Raw genomic sequence first — 21,117 nt, forward strand, 5'->3', positions numbered from 1 at the left:
TCAGGTGGATACACAGCTGATAGTCCTACTGAATAGACTGTTAGAATTTGTATTATGGCAAGAAAAAAGCAGCTAAGTAAAGAAAAACGAGTGGCCATCATTACTTTAAGAAATGAAGGTCAGTCAGCCGAAAAATTAGGAAAACTTTGAAAGTAAGGGCTATTTGACCATGAAGGAGAGTGATGGGGTGCTGCGCCGGATGACCTGGCCTCCACAGTCACCGGACCTGAACCCAATCGAGATGGTTTGGGGTGAGCTGGACCGCAGAGTGAAGGCAAAAGGGCCAACAAGTGCTAAGCATCTCTGGGAACTCCTTCAAGACTGTTGGAAGACCATTTCAGGTGACTACCTCTTGAAGCTCATCAAGAGAATGCCAAGAGTGTGCAAAGCAGTAATCAAAGCAAAAGGTGGCTTCTTTGAAGAACCTAGAATATGACATATTTTCAGTTGTTTCACACTTGTTTGTTATGTATATAATTACACATGTGTTAATTCATAGTTTTGATGCCTTCATAGTCATGAAAATAAAGAAAACTCTTTGAATGAGAAGGTGTGTCCAAACTTTTGGTCTGTACTGTATATCGCAGGCATCAATCAATATTTGGTGAAAACAGGTATATCGAATCCATTAATCAGTATTTTATCTAAGCAGGTATATCGCAGCCCTCAATCAGTATTTGGTGGAAGCAGGTATCTCGCAGGCCTCACTCAATAATTGGTGGAAGCAGGTATATCAATCCCCTTAATCAGTATTTTGTGGAAGCAGGTATATTACAGCCCTCAATCAATATTTGGTGGAAACAGGTATATCAATCCCCTTAATCAGTATTTTGTGGAAGCAGGTATATCGCAGCCCTCAATCAATATTTGATGGAAACAGGTATATCAAACTCCTTAATCAGTATTTTGTGGAAGCAGGTATATCGCAGCCCTCAATCAATATTTGGTGGAAACAGGTATATCAAACCCCTTAATCAGTATTTTGAGGAAGCAGGTATATCGCAGGCCTCAATCAATATTTGGTGGAAGCAGGTATATCAAACCCCTTAACCAGTATTTTGTGGAAGCAGGTATATCACACCCCTCAATTATTGTTTTTTGCCACAGCAGTTATATCACACCACCCTGTTTAGTTGGGGCAACAGGTATATCGCAGACGTCAATCAGCATTTTCTGGAAGCAGGTATATCACACCCCTCAATCAGTTTTTTTGGTGGCAACAGGTATATCACACCCGCAAATAGTTGTTCCAATAGTGCTTGTCCCTCTATATAGCTACGGTATCAAGGCAGAACCGCACACAACTGCACACAATACAAATACTATAATATACTTTTATCACTCCCCTCAGTATATCACACCTTTCAATAGCACACTTATACCAGTCCTTAAAAGGACTTTTGTGGCCCTATTTGCTAGAATTTGGTGTCCCTAACAGCCTGTCCCTGCTCCACAAACCAACCTCTCCCTACACTGGCAAAACACAGAATGTAAAATGGCTTCCAGATCGGGTTCTATTATAGGGGGGTGTACATGTGCTGAAACGTGTCAATTGGCTGTCCTGTCCCACCTGATGGATGTGTCATGGGTCAAAGTTCGGTGCAATGCAAAAGAATATGGCGCCGGCGGACATCGCCATGTCTTCGCATGTTCGGCGAGTTGCGAACGCCCAAAGTTCGTTGCAAAATGACCACCAGGCGAACCGCAAGGCCATCTCTATTAATAATTAATATTACCCTTTTACATGCACTCTTCGCGAGTGACAATAGGGAAGTTCATCCCCGTCACCGTCTGCCATTGGCTGCCTCCCCGCCGACACCAGATGATTTAATCCGCGCACGGGGAGAAGCAGTGGCAGCGGTGCGGATACCAGGTAAGTAGAATCAGTGTGAGGGGCCCAGGCACATGGTGGGGCATTTCCAGGCTTGGATAACCCCTTTAAGTGGAGTACGATTAGGTGAGCAATGCAGTAGAATATATCAATAATGAATGCATTGCTAGACCAGACTCTGCAGAGAGCATTTCAGAGAAGCCCTAGAATAGCTGAAAGGAAATGTGTCACCAAATTTTTATTTTTATTTTTTTTGCTGAACATGATTTTTGGGCAGCCATCTTGCCTGAGCTGTTCTTAACAGCATTTACAAAGCATTAAACAAATTATTAATTTATAGCAGCCCCATGGTCCATAGACACAATGGACAGGAGGGGACCTCATTGACTTCTATGGGAGAGTTTTCTGGGCATGCTCTGTGACCTGTGCAGAGGTCATTGTACAAGGAAAGAATAGATGAGCTCTGACAATCACCTATTGTGAGTGATGGATCCTGTCTTATCTATACACAGAGGTGATATCTCCTTATAATTTCAGGCAGGATTAGAATAATATATAACTGCAGTAACGTGATTTGTACAGACCAAGAAGTGGTGCCATTTATTAGGCTTAGGCTACTTTCACACTTGCGTTTTGGCTTTCCATTTGTGAGATCCGTTCAGGGCTCTCACAAGCGGTCCAAAACGGATCAGTTTTGCCCTAATGCATTCTGAATAGATAAGGATCCGCTCAGAATGCATCAGTTTGCCTCCGATCAGTCTCCATTCCGCTCTGGAGGAGGACACCAAAACGCTGCCGCCAAACTGATCCGTCCTGGCACACAATGTAAGTCAATGGGTACTGATCCATTTTCTCTTACACAATCTGGCACAATAGAAAGCGGATCCGTCTCCCATTGACTTTCAGTGGAGTTCATGACGGATCCGTCTTGGCTATGTTACAATTAATGATGGATGCATGCAGTTGTATTATTGTAACAGATCCGTTTTTGTAGATAAATGACGGATCCGCCCAAAATGCGAGTGTGAAAGTAGCCTTAGTGGCCAGTGCAAAAACTGTTGGAATTTATGTATTTTGTTTAAATAAAGATATTTAAATAAAAAATTTAAAATAACAGCACCAAAAATTCTTTAAAAATACATTAAATATAAAAATGTGATTTAAACAATAGGTCATTTTATGATAACACATTTAATGTTGAGGGAAGTTTACAAAAATTCAATTCAGTTGCTTTGCTGAATTTCACAAAGAAATTCACTTTGTGGTGAATCACTTTGTGACAAAGTGCATTTCTTTGTAAGTAGCGGGAACAATGAGAGAGAGCGGCAATAGCGCCCCCCCCCCCCCCATCATTGAACCCCTCAGAGGCTGCATTCATACAGTAGCTGATTGCAGCATCTGAGATTAAAAATGAGGGCTTTCAGGTGTTAATCAGTTGAAAAAAAATAAAAAAATACTCACCTTTTCCATTTGAGCGTGAAGCTCCACCTTGGCAGCGGCCTCTGGAGTATGTTTTTTTTTTTTTTAATGCCATTTCAGGGAAAACGGATTAATTACCACAAAGCATAAGGAAATTAGGCTTCGCAGAGAATCAAATTTTCCCTTAAATTCGTATTGAAGTCCACTTCAGATACTTTGATTTGCTCAACCCTAGACACATTCTCTTTAAAATAAAATAATCAGCTTATACTCACCCCTTTCTCCAGCGTATTTCTCTGCTGTGCTGGTTTGGTTCTCCTACAACTGTTCTTTTACAAACTGCTGCATGGACGTGCCAGTAGAGGTGACATTCCATTCTGCATGTCACAGTATCGGCAAAATAATGGGATAAGGCAAGTGTCTGCTGCAGCCAATCACTGCCCTCAGTGGTGTAAGGGGTGAGAATAACATTTTTTAAGCCATTTTATGGTTAGATTGGTAATTTTGTTACTACAACATCATTAATTATATAAAGTAGCATCCTTAACCTATATATGCTTGCCCTTTAAGAAATCCACATGTCTAGTTCCTTTTTTTACAGCAGCAGTATACCGTGACCACCATATATGGCATAGATACCCTTATATGTAAACAGGAACCTGAATCTATCCAACCGTTTGGTATAATGAACATCATGCAATAACTTGCAGCTAGTGATAGCAAGGCTTGGTTTACACATATACTGACCAAGAAAACCAGATTGCACCAAAATCACATGTAAAAGGTATAAAATCTTCAAAAACATTGCTTGTAAGGCCAATAAGTAGCAATTAGAAGAGCAGTAAAACTAAGCCCTTACCAGCATCTTTTTTCTTGTCTCGGGACAGTTCATGCACAGTAGCCCCAATGTTTAACCTCAGACATTTTACAATTTCATCCAGAGCTGGAGTGCTCTTATTGTCCAAGTCAATGAAGAACTGGTACTCATCTTTGTTGAGCCGGGAAGGTCTGGACTCTATGTGGATCAGACTAACACCTCTCTCCTAAAATGTGAAAGATTGCATGTCGTTAACAGTAGTGAGGTTATTTGTCAAAGCTAGGCAAACTTTAGTAAGTGAATTTTAGCAGGAGCACAACTACCACTGTAGAAGCCACGGTAGATGCTACAGGGCCTGAATATTTTGGAGGTGGGGGGAGGGGGATAGCAGGCAGTAATTTCCTTTCAGTAGCAGAGACCATAACTGGCTGAAGGGGAGCTGCTTTAATCTGCTCTATCTCAGGCTGTATAGCAGCTAGACCTTGTTTCAAAGTTGACAGTATAATCTAATTTGTTTTCTAAAGGTTTTGTTTCTGAATGTATGGCTGCTTAGAATGTAAGCTTTAAAACAAGATCTGGCTCATATCTTTAGCTGTGATAGAGCCTGAGATAGAAACAGGTCAAAACAACCCAACCCTTCAGACAGCATTGGTTTCAAAACACTTGCCCTTTTAATTACCACTTCTATGCCTAATTACTTAGTTTATTAATACCATAACCCAAAAGTTTACCAGTGCCAAGATCACAGTGTAAAATAAGTCACACCAAACACTTGCACCACACTCACACAAACATCAATAAAGTTTATATTGTACACTGTTCCGATCCTTTTTTCCTTGAAATGTGCTATTATTGTACAAAAGTAGTAAAACATAAATAAACTACACATATTTGATATTGCCAAATTGTACTGACCCAGAGAATAACACATTTCTTACGAGGTGACCCATTCAAAAGTTTGCTATGGGATCAATTCTTTCCTAATTATGCCCCTGGATTTTAGCACCACTCGGCTGAGACTGAACACTTTATTATACCAATCAGCAAGTGCTTATTAACGGAAGCAGTAGCAGCAGTTTGGGATCATGGGAGAATCTCTGTAGGGATGTCCCCATTTATCATCACAGGCTGGGTATTATTTATGGAATTAGTCCAGTCTAGCCTCTGGCTGCAAATGTACTCTCCCTATCATTCTGCTGAGCTAGTATCCTGCAAATTTTATCAGCTTCTTCAAGGGGCCTTTTCCAGTCTGTCCAGCTGTGTGTCTACAGTGTTCAGCCAGCCAACAGGGCATTAAAGAAATCCAATAATGGTTGCAAGGGAAGTGTTTTAATGGTGTAAATCTTCCTCATTTCCATATACTCCTGCCCCCAGGTTTTTAGAATTTCCTATACAAGGATCTGGACTCCATTGCTGGGGGATTGCTGCAGAGCAGTTGGAGGCCAGTGGTGCAAGCAGGTAAACAAAAACTAGATCAAAGTCCAGTAGAAAGCAAGTAAACAGAGAACATATTCAGCATTAACAGAGTCCAATCTCAGAGGCAGGGCAGGGTAAAACTAGGTGGTGATAAGCGAAAAGGCACATGGAAGGTCAGTGACTGTGATGTCAGAATCAATACAAAGAAGCATTAATCCAGGAGAATAGTCAGTTGGCTCAGTAATCAAAGACATCAAAATTACATTCAAAATCTCTCAAGGTTGTAGAGACACAATAATTGGTGCAGATGACTATACAGAGCAAATTTAAATAGAGCATTTAGATTGGCCACCCTATTAGCTCACTGACTGATCTACCTGCTGAGTTCCCTGACTGGTGGGCCAGCTAGAACTTCTGATTGGCTGAGGGGTCAGGACTGATGTTTGGTCGGACAACTGTGCATGGTAAGCACTCATCGTCTGGCATCCCCACCAACACCAGCTCAATAATATAATGGGCACCATGTTATACTACTCTTCTTCTGTAGAAAGAAAAATGAATGGCAGTATGCTACTTGCCTCTGTTTGCTGATTTTTAGATGTGGTTGACCTGATGTGACAACCTCTTTAGCAGTATGTCATCGCCTGATGGTTATTGAATACTGTAGTTTATTCCAGTTTGGATTACTTTCATGATTATTTTAGCTATATAGCTATTATTTAGTACTCCAGATTATTGTACACATGGTTGAGTTAGGCTACTTTCACACTTTCGTTAGGTGCGGATCCGTCTGGTATCTGCACAGACTGATCCGCACCTATAAATGCAAACGATGGTATCCATTCAGTGCGGATCCGTCTGCATAACAGCTTTTTCAGATCGGAGTTTTCCCTATCGGGAAAACTCAGATCCGACAGTATATTCTAACACAGAGGCGTTCCCATGGTGATGGGGACGCTTCAAGTTAGAATATACTAAGAATTGTGTACATAACTGCCCCCTGCTGCCTGGCAGCACCCGATCTCTTACAGGGGGCTGTGATCCGCAGAATTAACCCCTCAGGTGCTGCACCTGAGGGGTTGATCGTGCGTATCATAGCCCCCTGTAAGAGATCAGGTGCTGCCAGGCAGCAGGGGGCCAGACCCCCCTCCCTTCCCAGTTTTAAATTCATTGGTGGCCAGTGCGGCCCCCCCTCCCTCCCCAGTATTAAATTCATTGGTGGCCAGTGCGGCCCCCCCTCCCTCCCCAGTATTAAATTCCTTGGTGGCCAGTGCGGCCTCCCCTCTCCCCCCTAATTAAAATCACCCCCCCATCATTGGTGGCAGCGGAGAGTTCCGATCGGAGTCCCAGTTTAATCGCTCTGATCGGTTACCATGGCAGCCAGGATGCTACTGCAGTCCTGGCTGCCATGGTTACTTAGCAATTTTAGAAGCATTATACTTACCTGCGCTGTCTGTGGCCGGCCGGTCGCTCCTCTTACTGGTAAGTGAAAGGTCTGTGCGGCGCATTGCTTATAGCACAGACCTGTCACTTACCAGTAGGAGGAGCGCCCGGCCGGCCACAGACAGCGCATGTAAGTATAATGCTTCTAAAGTTGCTAAGTAACCATGGCAGCCAGGACTGCAGTAGCATCCTGGCTGCCATGGTAACCGATTGGAGCCCCAGTGATTAAACTGGGACTCCGATGGGAACTCTCCGCTGCCACCAATGATGGGGGTGTGATTTTAATTAGGGGGGGGAGAGGGGAGGCCGCACTTGCCACCAATGAATTTAATACTGGGGAGGGAGGGAGGGGGGGCCGCACTGGCCACCAATGAATTTAATAGTGGGGAGGGAGGGAGGGGGGCGCACTGGCCACCAATGAATTTAAAACTGGGGAGGGAGGGGGGTCTGGCCCCTGCTGCCTGGCAGCACCTGATCTCTTACAGGGGGCTATGATACACACAATTAACCCCTCAGGTGCGGCACCTGAGGGGTTAATTGTGCGGATCACAGCCCCCTGTAAGAGATCGGGTGCTGCCAGGCAGCAGGGGGCAGTTATGTACACAGTTCTTAGTATATTCTAACTTGAAGCATCCCCATCACTATGGGAACGCCTCTGTGTTAGAATATACTGTGGGATCTGAGTTTTCACGATCTAACTCAAATCCGATGGTATATTCTAATATAGAGGCGTTCCCATGGTGATGGGGACGCTTCAAGTTAAAATATACCATCGGATTGGAGAAAACTCCAATCCGATGGTATATTAATAGGGACTCCTGACTTTACATTGAAAGTCAATGGGGGACGGATCCGTTTGCAATTGCACCATATTGTGTCAACGTCAAACGGATCCGTCCCCATTGACTTGCATTGTAAGTCTGGACGGATCCGTTTGGCTCCGCACGGCCAGGCGGTGTCACGGCTGAGGATGGGGAAAACCCTCAGCCGTGCGATGACGGAAGATGGTGGTCGCTGCTTGGCCAGGAGCACAGAATTAGGGAGCAGGTCACCTCCTTACGCATCCCTAATCTGACCCTGACTCCTAGCTGCATGAGCCGACCTTGAAGGTAGGAGGGCTCATGCTCCGGAACCTCGGATCCCTAGTAACCCTCCGCAGATCCCTAACGCTAGGAGCAGGGTAAGACGACCTGTTCCTCCTAGACACGGAGTAACAGGAGTCTCACAGGCCAGACTACAATAAAGGGGAACATATACAACTCATGGCAGTGGCAGGTAAATGCCATAAGCACAACACCCACCTGCCACAGACACAAAGCCTGGAACCCATGCGCAAGTGCTGCTGTCCTAACACAGGACCATAAGCTGCAATAATAAACATACAACAGACACATCTTCATCACATCAAACTAGATTTATGACCACAAGGGTGGCTCTCAGTGGCAGATGGTATAAACCAGGAGGGTCCCTCCAGCTTACAAACAAGGCTGGAGTACCTCTCAGCTTCAGGTCTCCACTGAGGCTTTATAGCCCATGTAGCCACACCCACACAGACACACCCAGTGCACACACACTAGGAAGGAAGTTAACCCTTCCAACACCAGGGAAGGGAAGACTTCAACTTAAAGGGGAAAGTGTCCAAATGAACATCACACTGCAGCTGTTACCGCAGGCAACGACATGCGTGGCAACCATGTCCTAGGAGTCAGCCTGAAGGCCGGGACACTGCCAGCACATGTACACCATACCAAACGTTGCCACGGGCAGCCACAGTGAAGGGAAGTGTCACAGTGCACACCTACATAAACCTCGTGCATACCAGACATTCAAAGTGCATACATACACACACACAACCAGGAGTTACCGCATGCACTTGACAGCAAGCTGCCCAGCAACAGCTCAGGCTGCTATACTGCCAAGTATAACCATGTTACCAGCGGCAACCACACATGAGGCAACCTACCAGCAGCCCTCACCATGTGGTTGACAATAAAACCAAACCGCAGGCAACTGCATGCGGATCCTGAGTCACGAGCATGACCATGGTCGTGACAGGCGGACACCAAAACGCTGCAAGTTGCGTTTTGGTGTCCGCCTCCAGAGCGGAATGGAGGCAGAACGGAGCCAAACTGATGCATTCTGAACGGATCCTTATCCATTCAGAATGCATTGGGGATGAACGGATCCGTTCGGGGCCGCTTGTGAGAGCCCTCAAACGGATCTCACAAGCGGAACCCCAAACGCAAGTGTGAAAGTAGCTTTATACTAAAACCCGACCCTTGATCCAAAGCAATTTCCAATGCAAACAGCAGAACATGCTCAGGCTTTATCCAAACAAGTGCTAATCAGAATGTTGACAATGTTCAGCTTGGTTAAGAGGGTGCAGAAAGCGAATGACATTTGGAGTTTTCTTTCTTACAAATAAACAAAGGGGTGGATGTGCATTCCAAACGCTCATAGGCCAGTGAGTAGACTCGGATCATTCAAACAGCCTCCCAAGCAGCATGTTTGGTAAAGCTAAGAACCTCCCTTAAAGGGGTTATCCCATCATAATGATCACTGTTAAATCTGTTAATGATTTGACAGTGATCATTTTTGTAAATATACTTTATTAACAAATTCCCACCGATTAGGAGAAAATTCATCCCCACTTACCTTATTGTTGTGACTCGGTCTCCCCTGGTTACGACCACCGCTCTTCCGCAAAATCCCGATGGTCGCGCTTGCCCAGAAGACTTCTTCTTTTCTCCCGGCCGGGCCACTCGCTGTCCTGAACGCGCACGCTGCCGCGCATGCGCGACGGTGACTTCTTCCCGTTCAGTCCAGCGCGCGGCGCGGCCGGGAGAAGACTTCAATCAAGATGAAGCCCGCCCCCAGCCAGAGTCCAGGAAGTGAACGCGCGGTGGAAGCAGGTAAGTATAAAAACGCAAAGTGGGATAACCCCTTTAATGAATTGCTTAAGCCCTGGGCTGTGCTCAAGTCCATCTGTAACATATTTGCCAAAAACACATTGTATTTTTAATCTTTCATATCCATTTGTTACATCTGGAAAACATTTATTACAATGTTGTAATATCCATGAAAAATATCAACTGTTACCAATATATCAAAACTCTCATATAAATTTAGCTGTGACATCAGCATTAAGGCTCATGCACACGACCGGATCCGCAAAAAATACAGATGATGTCCGTGTGCATTCCATATTTTGTGGAACGGAACAGCTGGCCCCTGATAGAACAGTACTATCCTTGTCCGTAATGCGGACAATAATAGGACATGTTCTATTTTTTTGCGGAACGGAAGTATGGACTTACGGAAACGGAATGCACACGGAGAACCTTCCGTTTATTTTTGCGAACTAATTGAAATAAATGGTTCTGCATACGGGCCGCAATAAAACCGGAACAGAAACAAACCGCACGTTTGTGTGCATGAGCCCTTATAGTAACCATTTTTGGACATAGTAAACATGGACAGTTATGAATGTATTGTAGGATACAATGTATGATAGCACTCACAGCATTCCCTAATACTGAACCAAGGTCACAGTGGCGTGCCCAGGGAGGGGCGGGGGGGGGGGGGGGGATGCGACTCTCACGGGGGTGCCAGGCCCAGAAGCCATGAGCGCTTCTATCAATACAGATGGAAGCGCTCATTGATAGAGCGCTGATGCCCACATACTGCGCAGATAGAGCGCATAGTTCCCTGCCTGCCCTGGCGCCGATCACCGCCATAGGCTTCAGGCCTAGTAGGCCTGAGGCCTATGCGGTAGTGAAATCCCAGCGCAGGCATACGCAAAACATCATTGCACGCACCTGTGTCGGGACGCAGCAGCAAAACTACTGTGGGGGACACTACTGTGTGGGGGACACTACTGTATGGGGGCAGTGTGGGGGACACTACTAAATGGGGGCAGTGTGAGGCAAATTACTATATGGGGGCAGTGTGGGGCAAATTACTATATGGGGCAGTGTGGGGGAAACTACTGTGTGGGGGCACTACTGTGTGCGGGCAGTGTGGGGGACACTACTGTATGGGGCAGTGTGGGGCAAATTACTATATGGGGTAGTGTGGGGCAAATTACTATATGGGGCAGTGTGGGGCAAATTACTATATAGGGCAGTGTGGGGAAAATTACTGTGTGGGGGCAGTGTGGGGAAAATGACTATATGGGGCAGTGTGGGGAAAGATACTGTGTCGGGGCAGTGTGGGGGAAATTACTATATGGTGGCAGTGTGGGGGAAATTACTATATAGGGCAGTGTGGGGCAAATAACTATATGGGGCAGTGTGGGGAAAATTTCTGTGTGGGGGCAGTGTGTGGGAAAATAATTGTGTGGGGGAAACTACTGTGTAGGGGCACTACTATGTGGGGGCGGTGTGGGGCAAATTACTATATGGGGCAGTGTGGGGCAAATTATTATATAGGGGAGTGTGGGGCCAATTACTATATGGGGCAGTGTGGGGAAAATTACTGTGTGGGGGCAGTGTGGGGAAAATTACTATATGGGGCAGTGTGGGGAAAGATACTGTGTCGGGGCAGTGTGGGGGAAATTACTATATGGTGGCAGTGTGGGGGAAATTACTATATAGGGCAGTGTGGGGCAAATAACTATATGGGGCAGTGTGGGGAAAATTTCTGTGTGGGGGCAGTGTGTGGGGAATTACTATATAGGGCAGTTTATGGAAAATTTCTATATGGGGCAGTGTGGGGGAAATAACTATATGGGGGCAGTGTGGGGAAAATTACTATATGGGGCAGTGTGAGGGAAATTACTGTATGGGGGAAATTACTGTGTGGGGACAGTGTGGGGGAAATTACTGTGTGGGGACAGTGTGGGGCAAATTGCTGTATGTGGGCAGTGTGGGGCAAATTACTATGTGGGGCAGTGTGGGGGAAATTACTGTATGGGGGCAGTGTGGGGGAAATTACTATATGGGGCAGTGTGTGGAAAATTATTATATAGGGGAGTGTGGGCCAATTACTATATGGGGCAGTGTGGGGAAAATTACTGTGTGGGGGCAGTGTGGGGGGAATTACTATATAGGGCAGTTTATGGAAAATTTCTATATGGGGCAGTGTGGGGGAAATAACTATATGGGGGCAGTGTGGGGAAAATTACTATATGGGGCAGTGTGAGGGAAATTACTATATGGGGGAAATTACTGTGTGGGGACAGTGTGGGGGAAATTACTGTGTGGGGACAGTGTGGGGCAAATTGCTGTATGTGGGCAGTGTGGGGCAAATTACTATGTGGGGCAGTGTGGGGGAAATTACTGTATGGGGGCAGTGTGGGGGAAATTACTGTATGTGGGCAGTGTGTGGAAAATTACTGTATGGGGGCAGTGTGGGGGGCGTTGCTATTTTTTTCCATTTATGTTCTTTTTTTTACAGGTCCGTATGTGGAACCATTCATTTCAATGAGTCCGCAAATAAAAACTGACATTTCCGCATGTCCGCATGTCCGTTCCGCAAAAAATTACATGTCTTATTCTTGTCTGTTTTGTGGACAAGGGCAGGTATTGTTAGAATGAATCCACAACAAACAAACAAACGATGCAACACGGATCTCACAAGGATGTCATCAGTTTTTGGTTTTTTTGCGGGACCCTTAAACAAAATCTTTCACCACCTCCCTATTAAATTGTTTGCATAAACATAGCTATGGTTTACCTAATTAAAACATTATTTTGAGCCACTGCTTCATTCTCAAATTATACTTTTTCTTGATATGCAAATTAGGCCTTTGGTGCAGTGAGGGCATCATCATTGCTTTTGTTGCACCCAAGCTCCACAGCTTTCTGTGGCCAGACCCTCCCTCACCGCTTTGACAAGGCCAGGCAGTGGCAAGGCAGTGAGCAGTAAATTCAACCCCAATCCAAAGTGCTCCAATTGCCCTAAAAAGTTATGGATGGCATTCTGGGGTCTCCTAGGACTGTATGCAACTCATTTCAACTGCTTTAATACCAAGCCATCATTAGCTATCTTAAAGTGACAGCAATATATACAGCTATGGACAGGGGCGTAACGATCGCGGTCGCAGAGAGTGCGACTGCGACCGGGCCCGGCGGGAGGGGGGGCCCGCCGCCCGCTGCAGAGTGCTTGCGGCGGCAGGCGGGCCCTGCGAAACTGATCTGTGCGACTGTGCTTGATTCACCTGCGCTGCCTGTGTGCACCGTTCTCCCTCACTCAGCTGCTGCCGCTCCTCTGCCGGGCCCTCCCTCAAGCTACACACGCCCACAATACGCCCACAATACACCCACATGACCACGGCCGCGTGACCCGTCCCTCCGCTCACGCGAGATGAGAGTCTCTGACCGTCTGACGTCAGGAGGACTCAGGAGAGTAGACTCTAGGCGCACAGGCGCCGCAAAAGCCCGCCAGAACAGATTTAAAAGAGGCAGAGCCCCGCCCCCCAGCAGTGTGTGCCTGTGCCAGCACAGATTAGAGGGCTCAGGGCGCGATTCTCCGAGGAAGAAAGAAGAGGACCGACCGACCAACCGACCGACAGACAGACACCAAGGGCGAGCGCTGGGCATTGCAGCAGAAGTACTGCACTCCAGGACCATCTTCTCCTGCCTCACTGCCTGCTGGACTGGTCTATAGACTGGTAGGTAGTATTAGTAATGCAATGATTCATCCATGTTGTCCCCTGATCATCCATCCATCCGCCACACACCCCCTGAATTCAGACATTATTATCGTCTGAAATCAGGGCTGGAGTGGGGCCGATGGATGGATCATCAGTGGACGGTAATAATTATCCGTACCGTACCCACTGTATATCATGAAAAATACCCATTTAACCACCTCCGGACCGCTGTACGCACAGACGCGTCCTGGAGGTGGTTGATTCATTCCGAGTGGACGCATATACGCGTCATCTCGCGAGACGCGAGATTTCCTGTGAACGCGCGCACACAGGCGCGCGCGCTCACAGGAACGGAAGGTAAGAGAGTTGATCTCCAGCCTGCCAGCGGCGATCGTTCGCTGGCAGGCTGGAGATGTGTTTTTTTTAACCCCTAACAGGTATATTAGACGCTGTTTTGATAACAGCGTCTAATATACCTGCTACCTGGTCCTCTGGTGGTCCCCTTTGTTTGGATCGACCACCAGAGGACACAGGTAGCTCAGTAAAGTAGCACCAAGCACCACTACACTACACCCCCCCCGTCACTTATTAACCCCTTATTAGCCCCTGATCACCCCATATAGACTCCCTGATCACCCCATATAGACTCCCTGATCACCCCCCCTTGTCATTGATCACCCCCCTGTAAAGCTCCATTCAGATGTCCGCATGATTTTTACGGATCCACTGATAGATGGATCGGATCCGCAAAACGCATCCGGACGTCTGAATGAAGCCTTACAGGGGCATGATCAATGACTGTGGTTATCACCCCATATAGACTCCCTGATCACCCCCCTGTCATTGATTACCCCCCTGTAAAGCTCCATTCAGACGTCCGCATGATTTTTACGGATGCACTGATAGATGGATCGGATCCGCAAAACGCATCCGGACGTCTGAATGAAGCCTTACAGGGGCATGATCAATGACTGTGGTGATCAACCCATATAGACTCCCTGATCACCCCCCTGTCATTGATCACCCCCCCTGTCATTGATCACCCCCCCCCCCCTGTCATTGATCACCCCCCCACCTGTCATTGATCACCCCCCCACCTGTCATTGATCACCCCCCCACCTGTCATTGATCACCCCCCTGTCATTGATCACCCCCCTGTCATTGATCACCCCCCTGTCATTGATCACCCTCTGTAAGGCTCCATTCAGACATTTTTTTGGCCCAAGTTAGCGGATTTTTTTTTTTTTTTTCTTACAAAGTCTCATATTCCACTAACTTGTGACAAAAAATAAAATCTCACATGAACTCCCCATACCCCTCACGGAATCCAAATGCGTAAAATTTTTTAGACATTTATATTCCAGACTTCTTCTCACGCTTTAGGGCCCCTAGAATGCCAGGGCAGTATAAATACCCCACATGTGACCCCATTTCGGAAAGAAGACACCCCCAGGTATTCCGTGAGGGGCATATTGAGTCCATGAAAGATTGAAATTTTTGTCCCAAGTTAGCGGAACGGGAGACTTTGTGAGAAAAAAATAAAAAATATCAATTTCCGCTAACTTGTGCCAAAAAAAAAAAAATTTCTATGAACTCGCCATGCCCCTCATTGAATACCTTGGGGTGTCTTCTTTCCAAAATGGGGTCACATGTGGGGTATTTATACTGCCCTGGCATTCTAGGGGCCCCAAAGCGTGAGAAGAAGTCTGGTATCCAAATGTCTAAAAATGCCCTCCTAAAAGGAATTTGGGCCCCTTTGCGCATCTAGGCTGCAAAAAAGTGTCACACATCTGGTATCTCCGTTTTCAGGAGAAGTTGGGGAATGTGTTTTGGGGTGTCATTTTACATATACCCATGCTGGGTGAGATAAATATCTTGGTCAAATGCCAACTTTGTATAAAAAAATGGGAAAAGTTGTCTTTTGCCAAGATATTTCTCTCACCCAGCATGGGTATATGTAAAAAGACACCCCAAAACACATTCCCCAACGTCTCCTGAGTACGGAGATACCAGATGTGTGACACTTTTTTGCAGCCTAGGTGGGCAAAGGGGCCCATATTCCAAAGAGCACCTTTCGGATTTCACTGGTCATTTACCTACTCACCACACATTAGGGCCCCTGGAAAATGCCAGGGCAGTATAACTACCCCACAAGTGACCCCATTTTGGAAAGAAGAGACCCCAAGGTATTTCGTGATGGGCATAGTGAGTTCATGGAAGTTTTTATTTTTTGTCACAAGTTAGTGGAATATGAGACTTTGTAAGAAAAAAAAAACAAAAAAAAAAATCATTTTCCGCTAACTTGTGACAAAAAATAAAAAGTTCTATGAACTCACTATGCCCATCAGCGAATACCTTAGGGTGTGTACTTTCCGAAATGGGGTCATTTGTGGGGTGTTTGTACTGTCTGGGCATTGTAGAACCTCAGGAAACATGACAGGTGCTCAGAAAGTCAGAGCTGCTTCAAAAAGCGGAAATTCACATTTTTGTACCATAGTTTGTAAACGCTATAACTTTTACCCAAACCATTTTTTTTTTACCCAAACATTTTTTTTTTATCAAAGACATGTAGAACAATAAATTTAGAGCAAAATTTATATATGGATCTCGTTTTTTTTGCAAAATTTTACAACTGAAAGTGAAAAATGTCATTTTTTTGCAAAAAAAATCGTTAAATTTGGATTAATAACAAAAAAAGTAAAAATGTCAGCAGCAATGAAATACCACCAAATGAAAGCTCTATTAGTGAGAAGAAAAGGAGGTAAAATTCATTTGGGTGGTAAGTTGCATGACCGAGCAATAAATGGTGAAAGTAGTGTAGGTCAGAAGTGTAAAAAGTGGCCTGGTCTTTCAGGGTGTTTAAGCACTGGGGGCTGAGGTGGTTAAAAGAAATGGGTATTTTGACACTTGAGGCCACAAGGAGACACGTTATACTGTATGAATGCTGCCACTGACTCGGGGACTGCTCTGGAGTGGCACCTGGCAACTACCTGCAGCCAAGCCTATCCTCACCATCAGAGGCTCTAGTGAAGACCAGGTAGTTGCTTAGTCACGCCCCTCCAGAGTATAGCCAGTCAGTGGCGCAGTGGGTCCACACCCGCTGATCTGTAACAGTAACTGAGGCACTCCTGTTATTGTCTTGTACGTCTGTTACCTTGTATTAAAATTCCCTGGCCCTTGATCCATTTCGCCTGTTTTCTTTATGCCTGATGTCACAAAGGTGCGCTTAGGTCTCCGGCATGTGACGGGTCTGTAGGCTCAGTTCGGCTCAGGTTTGTAACAAATCTGTCCTTTTCGTTCTTCTGTACCAATAATGGAGTAGTGTCTCCCCAACAATTGGGGTGTGCCTCACTAGTGAGTTTTGTATTTCAGTTGGAAAAGAACTGTTTTATGCCATTGTTGCCGTTTTTTCAATCTCAAAGTCTTTAAAACTCAGGCAATTTTCATATTTAATTTGCAGATTAAATAAATTTGTGTCGCAGCAACTAACCTAATCCACCATAATGTCGTCTTACCATCATATGAGTGGCTCACAAAAACGCAAAAGAAAAAGGGAAGATGAGAAAAAAACTCAGAAACTCCCAAAAATAAGCAGCTATTTTTCACAGGCTGCTGGTGCTTCTGGTGGTTCTGCAACTACTGAGACCATAACTGGTCAGTGTGAGGACATAAGTGAGACTGAGAGACCTTCTAATAGTACAGTTATTGAAAGCTCTCAATCGTTGATGGAGGAGGATAGTATCCACAGTGAAACATGTAGCTTCAGTCCTAGCATTGAAGAAGTGGAGCCGCATACAAGTGCCAGTATATCTGAAGTACAAGAAAGTTTAGAAAGTGAAGATGCTGGCACTGTCTGTATAGAACGTACTTTACTTGGAGAAAAGTATGTTACAGATAGGGGACATTTTCCCATTACAATAAAAGACCCCAACATAAAAAAATTTATTCTTTCTAATGGCCCCTGCAGACCTAACGGGCCATTTCCCAGAGATAACGATAACAGGTGTTTCTCTGAGAAGTACTATGACAGAATTACAAAAGCAGGCCATAAGATTCCTGTCATGTGGTTATGCTACTCTCCAAAGCTAAACGTTGCTTATTGCGAGCCATGCTGGTTATTTGGTGATCGTAAAAGATTAGGCTTTGAACCTGCATGGGCTAAAGGAATAAAAAAATGGCAAAGGCTCTCAGCAAAAATACAGATTCATGAAGCTTCCCAAGCTCACATGGACGCTTGTATTGTGTATGATCAATGGAGGAGAAAAAAAAACATAGATGCAGAGACTGAAAGACAAATTTTAAAAGAGAAAAACTTTTGGCGACAAGTCCTTCATCGAATAACCAATGTGACCTTAACCATGGCAATGTCTAATCTAGCTTTCCGTGGTCATGTCGAAAAAATAGGCGAGAGTAATAATGGCAACTTTCTCTCTATTGTAGAGCTGCTCGCAGAATATGACCATGTTTTGAAGGAGCTACTCCAGTTACCGCAGGGGACAGCTAAATACCTAAGCCCCAAAATACAAAATGAAATAATAGATATCCTTTCAAAAAAAGTAGAAGAAGGCATTGTGAGTGAAATTAAAGCCTCCAATTTTTATTCAATAATTATGGACACAACACAAGATGTTTCTAAAGTTGACCAATTAAGTCAAATATTCCGATATGTGACTGTAAGCAGAGACAAAACCCAAAGGGCAACTGCTATAGCTATACAAGAAGCATTTTTAGGTTTTCATGTCGTAGAAGACCCTAGTGCTGCAGGACTTGAAAATGACATTATAAAATGTATAGAAAGTAGAGGTTTACAGCTATCAAAATGTCGGGGGCAGGGTTATGATGGTGCTGCCACCATGAGTGGAGTATACTCGGGTGTTCAAACTCGCATTCAAAAGAAAGAAAGAAATGCCTTGTACATTCACTGTGCAGCCCACAACCTTAATTTAGTTCTACAAGATGCCGTGAGCCACGTACCTGAGGTGTCAAGATTTTTTGAGGTGATACAGAGTTTGTATGTTTTTTTTGGAGAAAGTATCACCCGATGGTCTGTTCTTCAGTCACTAACCACTGAATCCTCTGTGACCCTAAAAAGACTGTGCCCAACACGATGGTCATCCCGTTATGACTCGCTGCTTGCCCTACGCTTTCGGTTTGTTGATGTCCTTAAAGCACTGTCTAAATTAATATTGACTTCGACCAAAAGTAAAGAGAGGGAAGAGGCCAGGGTCCTTAGGAATAAAATTGAATCTTTTGAGTTTGTCTTCCTACTTGTTCTACAGAGTAAAGTTCTGGAGCATATAAATGCAATATCAAAGGTTCTGCAGTCAGAACATATGGATCTGTGCAATGCAGCCCATTTAATTCATAATGCCATTGAAGCTCTTAGCAGCTACAGGAAGCAATTTGAAGATGCTAAAACAACAGCTATCAAACTTGCTGAGAAGTGGGGAATTCCTGCAATGTTTGTAATTAAAAGAGTGCCCAAAGTAAAGCGCCATAGTGGGGAGCTATGTTTGGACGAAAGACTGCAAGACCCAGAGAAGAGATTTAAAACTACTATTTTTTATGCTACTTTAGATGTAATAACATCCCAGTTATCAAGCAGATTTGGTAGCATGAACACTGTAGTTGAAAGATTTCGGATCATTCAGCCACGTGTGCTGGCGACTGAATCAGAGGATAACTTGTTTCAAGCTGCACTGCAATTTCAGCATTATTACCAAGATGATATATCTTCCGATTTCGCAGGGCAATTGGTTAGTTTTCGGAGCGCACTGCAAAATGAGATCTCTGAGCTCCACACAGTTAAAGATTTGGCACACCTGCTTATAATTGACAATGCTGCTTTGTCATCTACCCTACCGGATGTATGTACAGCTTTAATACTTTTCCTCACATTACCAGTGACGGTGGCATCTGCAGAAAGATCATTTTCCAAATTATCTCTGATTAAAAATTACTTGAGAAACAGCATGTCACAACAACGGCTTTCTGGCCTTGCCCTTCTAAGCATTGAGAATGAAAGAGCAAGAAAACTGGACATTCCAGCTATTGTTGACAAATTTGCTGAGTCTAAAGCGAGACGGCGCAACTTCTAGTAATATGTATTTTGCGTAAGTGAGCAGTTTGTTGGGTACAGGGAGTTATATTATCAAAGTTCATACTAACCCAGTTCAATTTATTCAACTTTGGTTGTACTAAACAGTTAACTAGTTTGGTTCTATTTTAGCTGCCTTCTTTTTGGTAACAATGATGCAGATTAATAAACAATTCTGATGTTGTTAGACTCTAAAACACAACGACCGCCTTTGAACTATTTGAATACAGCACTGGTTTCTGCACAACAAAAGCTTAATATCAAAAAGAAGGCAGATGTTACCAACATCAAAAATACTTAACATAATTACTAAATGCTACCATCTCCTTTCCTACAGTGAGAACAAATTGGTTCCTTTCTACTTGATGCCTCCTCGTTGGACCTGGCTGGTTAATTTTGATGTTTCATTTGGATTTCTGTTCTGGTTGAGAAGCACAACTCGTGCTTATTCACAATCAAATTTTGGTAAGTAAAAAATTTATATAATTTTATATTTAACATATCTAATTATGCAACTTAATAAATGCTACCATCTCCTTTCCTACAGTGAGAACAAATTGGTTCCTTTCTACTTGATGCCTCCTCGTTGGACCTGGCTGGTTAATTTTGATGTTTCATTTGGATTTCTGTTCTGGTTAAGAAGCATGACTCGTTCCTTTTCACATTCAAATTTTGGTAAGTAAAAAAATGTATATAATTTTATATTTAACATATCTAATTATGTCACTTAATAAATGCTACCATCTCCTTTCTTACAGTGAGAACAAATTGGTTCCTTTCTACTTGATGCCTCCTCGTTGGACCTGGCTGGTTAATTTTGATGTTTCATTTGGATTTCTGTTCTGGTTAAGAAGCATGACTCGTTCCTTTTCACATTCAAATTTTGGTAAGTAAAAAAATGTATATAATTTTATATTTAACATATCTAATTATGTCACTTAATAAATGCTACCATCTCCTTTCTTACAGTGAGAACAAATTGGTTCCTTTCTACTTGATGCCTCCTCGTTGGACCTGGCTGGTTAATTTTGATGTTTCATTTGGATTTCTGTTCTGGTTAAGAAGCATGACTCGTTCCTTTTCACATTCAAATTTTGGTAAGTAAAAAAATGTATATAATTTTATATTTAACATATCTAATTATGTCACTTAATAAATGCTACCATCTCCTTTCTTACAGTGAGAACAAATTGGTTCCTTTCTACTTGATGCCTCCTCGTTGGACCTGGCTGGTTAATTTTGATGTTTTATTTGGATTTCTGTTCTTGTTAAGAAGCACGACTCTTACTTATTCACAATCAAATTTCAGTAAGTAAAAAAATTTATTATATTTGAAATTCTTATCTAATTAGGCACCAAACTGACAGCCAATATTCTGTGATTATTATATTTTTTAATTGTAGGTGATTTACCAAGATATGGGTCAAGAAGCTTTATGCCTTATGTGGAGAATCTTTGTTCTGGAACGCTTTTAACATTTTTTTCTATATTTTATATGG

The 21,117-nt window shown here is 44.1% G+C and overlaps 1 protein-coding gene and 1 long non-coding RNA gene across 4 annotated transcripts in view; one reads left to right on the top strand and one right to left on the bottom strand.

Annotated features, from left to right (window-relative positions):
- The window catches only part of PAH (phenylalanine hydroxylase), a 104,950-nt gene that overhangs the window by 66,312 nt on the left and 17,521 nt on the right, over positions 1-21,117 (bottom strand). For both annotated transcript variants that reach the window (XM_040407799.1, XM_040407790.1), the window contains exon 3: positions 4,110-4,293. In XM_040407799.1, coding sequence (XP_040263733.1) covers positions 4,110-4,293 — 184 coding nt within the window. The remainder of the gene's footprint in view (positions 1-4,109; positions 4,294-21,117) is intronic.
- Positions 13,440-20,891, top strand: LOC120979207. Of its 2 annotated transcripts, XR_005774257.1 has the most exons (6): positions 13,440-13,539; positions 19,956-20,083; positions 20,166-20,293; positions 20,377-20,504; positions 20,588-20,715; positions 20,799-20,891. It is a non-coding gene; the product is annotated as an uncharacterized LOC120979207 (long non-coding RNA). The 2 variants fall into 2 exon arrangements; XR_005774256.1 differs by lacking the exon at positions 13,440-13,539 and having other exon boundaries at positions 19,328-20,083.

This window comes from Bufo bufo, chromosome 1 (assembly GCF_905171765.1).
Source record: "Bufo bufo chromosome 1, aBufBuf1.1, whole genome shotgun sequence".
Taxonomy (NCBI): domain Eukaryota; kingdom Metazoa; phylum Chordata; class Amphibia; order Anura; family Bufonidae; genus Bufo; species Bufo bufo.